Source organism: Sinocyclocheilus grahami, unplaced genomic scaffold, assembly GCF_001515645.1.
Source record: "Sinocyclocheilus grahami isolate Dianchi unplaced genomic scaffold, SAMN03320097.WGS_v1.1 scaffold121.1, whole genome shotgun sequence".
In the NCBI taxonomy this organism is placed as follows: Eukaryota; Metazoa; Chordata; class Actinopteri; order Cypriniformes; family Cyprinidae; genus Sinocyclocheilus; species Sinocyclocheilus grahami.
The window spans coordinates 1391061-1397060 of NW_015505300.1; the positions used below are offsets into that span (position 1 = coordinate 1391061).

At 35.9% G+C, this 6000-nt stretch overlaps 1 protein-coding gene and 1 long non-coding RNA gene across 2 annotated transcripts in view; one reads left to right on the forward strand and one right to left on the reverse strand.

Annotated features, from left to right (window-relative positions):
- The first annotated feature begins 1380 nt into the window (after positions 1-1380).
- LOC107589919 (uncharacterized) lies at positions 1381-1796 on the forward strand. Its single transcript, XR_001609720.1, has 3 exons — positions 1381-1426; positions 1518-1598; positions 1737-1796. It is a non-coding gene; the product is annotated as an uncharacterized lncRNA (long non-coding RNA).
- Positions 1797-3486: 1690 nt separating this feature from the next.
- Positions 3487-6000, reverse strand: part of cldn18 (claudin 18) — a 4124-nt gene continuing 1610 nt past the window's right edge. Inside the window, exons 2-4 of the mRNA XM_016278463.1 lie at positions 5464-5694; positions 3791-3955; positions 3487-3647 (exon numbers count right to left, since the gene is read on the reverse strand). Of these exons, the coding sequence (XP_016133949.1) occupies positions 3487-3647; positions 3791-3955; positions 5464-5694 (557 nt within the window). The remainder of the gene's footprint in view (positions 3648-3790; positions 3956-5463; positions 5695-6000) is intronic.

The following is a 6000-nucleotide window of genomic DNA, read 5'->3' on the forward strand; positions in this document are numbered from 1 at the left end:
TATATAAAATGCATATTGGATCATTTTGTGATTGAACTACCAAAGATGCTTTACAAGATCTGAACTGTATTTTTAAGAATACTCTTAATGTGGACATCTCTCTGTCTAACACAAAAATCTCTTTCATAGACTGATGAAATATGCGAACTCTCTGCATGATGCAAAACTCAGAGGTGTGTACGTTAATTAGATTTCTTATGCTGTTTGACATTCATGAATACATTGGTCACTGTTTTTTGACGGTGTGCATCAAGCCTACTGTTTTTTAAAAGTCTAAACATTTTTTATACCTCTTCCAGATCTGTTTATTTGTGGCATTGGATATCATCATGCTGGCATGGATGTGTCAGACAGGAAGGTGACTGAACAAACATTTACTGTGGGTGACTTGCCAGTGTTATGTAAGTTCTACAAATATGTTTTCACTCATTTAGTTTTGATTATTCAGTACATAATGTATTATTAAACAAAAGAATAGGAAAACCCTTGTCCAGTTACAACCAGCACCCTAGCTATGGGTGTGAATCTTCCAGCTCACCTTGTGGTAATCAAATCTACACTGCACTATGTTGGTGGTGCATGTGAAGAGTACAGTGAAGCTGACCATTTACAGATGATTGGGAGAGCTGGCAGACCTCAGGTAATGCTAAAACGATTCGGAGCATGACTTTATGAGTTCTCTATTTGCCCTAAAGTCTTTATGTGTGTGGGTTATAATAATCTAGAAATAAACTAACTATATTGTTTTCAATTGGAGGACATGTACCTATCAAACCAACCTACAAGACATGCATTTATTATGCATAAATAAAATAAGTGGCAGTGATTAGAATTCAAGCACTTAGGCTAAATCCCAACTGGCAATGCAAACATACAGCTGTTACAGTATTAAGATTGAGACTACTGCACACACTGGCTTTGGCTTTTGTTTAGTTTAATACAACAGCAACTGCAGTGATAATGACACGATCTCAGACAAAGGAAAAATACACACAGTTCTTGAGTGGCATAGACAGCATGAGCAGGTATATAACCATCATAAACGCATTTTGTTCAGTCTCAGAAGAATTTTTATTTTCCCGAAACTTTTTATATAGGCTAGTCCATTTATGTGCTATCTATGTATGTGATGAATATAACAAAATTACTATTTTCAGCTTGCATACAAACTTGGTGGAGCACTTGAATGCAGAGATAGTTCTCCATACCATATCTGACGTGAACATGGCTCTAAACTGGATCCGCTCCACCTTCCTGTACATCCGTACTTTGAAAAACCCCAAACACTATGGTAGATCCTAAACCTTGACCACCCTAATGTTACAAACATCAAACTTGCTGCTAGCTGTTCTTTATTAGTCTCTCTTATTTTGTCGCAGGTTTTCTCCTGAGCTTGACAAATGTGGAATTGAGACTAAATTACAAGGTATGAAAAAGTGAGTCAGTTCATAATAATTAATTTGAAAAACTGACTAGACTGAGCAGCTTGTGTAAATATGATTTACGCTGTGTTTTAGAGCTGTGCTTGAAGAACCTCAACTCTTTGGCCTCTTTCAACCTGATTACCATGGATGAAGACATTAACATCAAGCCCACAGGTTACTGATAATGCTCTTTTTTCCTTTAAAATATATGTAGTTTAATATAGCTCTCCTTTTCTTTTTTTATTAGTATTTTAGTGACAAAAAATGTGTCTTTGGTTGCAATGTCCATATAAATTAAATGGTCACACACAGAGACTGGAAAACTCATGGCCAGGTACTGTGTTGCTTTTGAGACTGTGAAGCAGTTCAGTAGGGTGACTGGAACAGAGACGTTACCTGAGTTGGTAAGAAAGCATTGTTGTTCTTGCAACATTTCCTGATCCATTGATATTAACTGCTTCAGAACAACATATAATGATATAAAAAAAATTCTCACTTTCTAGAATTTCTAGAATCAAGAATTTAGTGATGTGCAGTTGAGAGTAAATGAAAAGAAAACCTTGAACATGTTGAACAAGGATAAGAACAGAACCACCATCAGGTCAAATTTATCTTCAGCTACCTAATACCCATACACTGTAAAATAATATTTTTTGAAGTTGTAAATAAAACAAAGGTCACTTGAGTATGTTTTACAAGAAAATACAATTTCAGTTTTTCTCATGTTTAATTCAGTGTTACTTGCTGTTTCTTCATTAGTGTTTGTGAAATTTATTAGCAATTTCTGAGTGAAAATTGTTTCTACACCAAGTGTTTTTTTCAGTGTAGCTAACATACTGAATAGGTAGACTAAAGCATGTGAGCAGTAATATTTTATTTTTAGGTTTCCTGTGGAAGGAAAGATCAAAAGTAATGACATGAAAGTGAATTGGTAAGGTTTTGCAATTACGGTTTGGATGTACAGTTTTACCTTTTGATTGCATGGCTTGCATATTTGTTTATTTATTTATGCATGCAGTTGTCTTCTCATCCTAGTCTGATTCAAGCTCAGTTTAGCTGCATCCCCATTCAGGAGTTTGGACTTATACAGGACACTGGGAAAATATTCAGAAATGGAAACCGAGTCAGCAGATGTATGTTACTTACATGTGTCTCTTTAAGCTTTTTTTCTCTCTGTCTGATGACATGGCCATGAAAATGCAAATGTGCAATACATTTTTGTGTAAATTTTTACTTAGCATAGATTTAACAAAATGCTGCTCTTGATCTCTGCCAGATCTAAATGAGTTTCTCAGTCATCACTCCAAATCGAATTTATCAGCTCAGCTCAACTCTTTAATTCTTGCCAAATGTTTTCGAGCCAAACTGTGGGAGAACTCACCTTACATCTCCAGTCCAGACAGCTTGAGAGGATAGGTAGGGAGCTCCTATATATAAAAAAAACCTTCTTTTAAAAATGTTGTGTATTTGTTGTGCTAAATGTGTGTGCTTTATATATTTGGGGTCTTATTTTCTAGGAATAAGACCTGAATAAATAAATGACAAAGTATATATTTTCATCTCATTTGTTTGATTGGGTTGTCTTTGTCAACTTTCAGGACTTTCATGAAAATCTGATGATTTTTTGGGTTATATTTATGCAGAAATATAAACAATTCTAAAGGGTTCGCAAACGTTCAAACAGCATTGTATGTATATATATATATAATTTTTTCCCCCCAGGATCCAACCAATGGCTGTTAACTCTCAAACTGTAAGCACACATAATTACTTTTTTTTTTATTTTACATTTCCCTCAAATTGTTCAAGAAGAATAGGGTACCAAGTAATTTGCATGTACAGGTGCATCTCAATAAATTAGAATGTCGTGGAAAAGTTCATTTATTTCAGTAATTCAACTCAAATTGTGAAACTCGTGTATTAAATAAAACCAATGCACACAGACTGAAGTAGTTTAAGTCTTTGGTTCTTTTAATTGTGATGATTTTGGCTCACATTTAACATAAACCCATAGCACTTTACAGACACATGTGAATCATATGTGAGTGAAAAAAATATCATCTTACCTGGAAGCAAATGAATTAATTCCTCCCATGTCCATGCCCATGCCATTCCCACATTGTATTCCTTCCTTCTCTCCTTGCTCTTGATTGTATTGGGTCATCATGAAACTGGGCACTATTTGATCAGCATACACTGATGATCCAGAAATATCAAAAATGCCTGAAAAGAACAAAGATTATGTGGGCCATGTGTATTATAATGGGAATTATTGTGACAATAACAGTTTGTAAACATAATAGAAACAAATTGAAAGATCAGTGGGGTTTAGTTTAGATACTGAGTAATAATAAGCTTTTGATTACCAGCAATGATAAACAAAATCCCTGCGCTTAGCATCAGTTTGGCCTTGGTCAATAGATCCATACATCTCATATTGAGGCACTTTAGGCAGAAGAATCCAATGAATACTGCAATCACACCTACTAAAATTGCTACTATCATCAGAGCTCTTATAGCCTGAAGGATTCCTGAAAAAAATACAGGGGGAAAAAAACAGAATATTAGAAGGTCATTAAAGTCTTTGAGTTGATGCTTTTTGTTTAATTTCGTCCTAAACTTATTGTTATAGTGATAGTTCATCCAAAAATTTAAATTCTGCCATTTACTCACTCTCATGTCATTACAAACCTGTATTATTTTCTTTCTTCTGTGGAACACAAAGAAGATATTTTGAAGTGTTGGATTCCATTGATTATGTGGTCAAAAAATATAATGGAAGTTAATGAGAATTGAAACTGTTTGGTTACTAACATTTTTTAAAATATCTTTTGTGTTCCACACAATGGTGGTGAGTAAATAATTACAGAATTTTCATTTTTGGGTGAATTGTCCCTTTAAGTATGGACTTGAGCAGATGACAACACCTCCTCAGAGACTTGGGAGAAAAAAAACTAAATATAAAAAATCGTTTAACGTTGCTTATTGTCCTTCATTGTTAGACTAGCAGTTCCCAAACAGTGCACAGCCACACAACAAGAAAAGTTTAGTGAAAAAAAATATCAACACTTCCAGCCGGGGCGGATTTAGTGATTTGGGGGCCCCAGGCAAAATATAGGAATCGGGCCCTATATATTTGCACAAATTAAAAAATTTGATGAGATGAAAAGAGATGAGGTGGAAGTATAAATTATGATATTAATTTAAAATGGGGTTATGGGGGTGGATTTTCGCATTGGTCTGAACAAAATCTGCAGATGGGATTATTGAAAATGCACATTCATTCTCTGCCAGCAGGAGGTGCTTTTGGAACATCAGAAATACAGCGGTTTCCCCGGTAACGGCTGTAAACAAAGCAGTGCTCCACTCATAAATGCTACTTTATCAGATAAAAGTCGGTACCATTCAGAGATTCATTCATATAAAAACTTGAATTAGTGAGAATGAGAAAAATATAGCCTATATTGAGGAGGAAAGTCCACTGATGAGTTACCAGCATAAGCCTGTGTGCCAAAGGTTGTCTAATTCTAAACTTTAAAATACACTTATTTTAACTACAAATTTAAATGAAAATGAAAAAATAATGAAATGGAAATTATACATTTACACACCTAAGGATTATATCAACCAAACAAGTAACTGCAAATGCGTCCTCTACTTGGGTCCTTCTCATAAATGAGTAAATGGCATTTAAAACAATAAACATATAATATGCACTGTTGCGCAATATTTAATTACAGCTTCAGATACATGATATTTTCATTTGCTACAAGCAGGATACACGAGAAGTGTGTTCAACTCGGTTGTCGTGGTGATAAACACTGTAAAAAGCAACCATTCTCATGTCAGCGCTTAATGCGCATCTCGTATATGAAAAGCATTTTAGGGGGCCCTTGGCTTTTGGGGGCCCAAGGCGGTCACCTACCTTTGCCTAATGGGTAAGTCCGCCTCTGCTTACGTCTCAATGTTAGGTTCAGAAATAGACTCGGATGTCATTTTTTTGGGTTTGTACACAGAAAATCTCATTATGTCAACCTACTTGAGTAGCTCAGGTAGCTGTAGAGATGTTGGCACTCAGTGAGTCCAGACTGGGACACCTCGCAGTCCTTCCACAGGCCCTTATAATGGTGGATGGAAGTTGCCTGGTGCTCCTGCTGGTCTTCAGTGCACCAAACATCCATAACTGTGGCAGCAAGAACTCCAACTGTACCGATGGCGCCTGCTACAAAACCTGTGGTCTGCAGTGCTGTGGCACTCATTCTGCTTCTGTCTTCGTTTCTTGTTTAGGATCTTGTGAAGTTCGTGGTGACAAGTGTTGAGCTTTACTGAGGTTTGACAGGTGAGACTGCTTTTTAAAGTGTGAAGGCTCACACGCACACTCATGAAGTGATGCTTGTGATAAGCATTGAGTTGTCATAGTTCCACCTACTTTTCAACAGAAATATAAAAGGAGTACTAAAAAGAGTCATCATAAGCACCATCTGTCTGAGCACTAACACAAATTATCCCTGAGGTCACTTGATGTGTAATATCTAAGAACAGTTCAGACAGGCCTTACAATGCACACCTAATTATT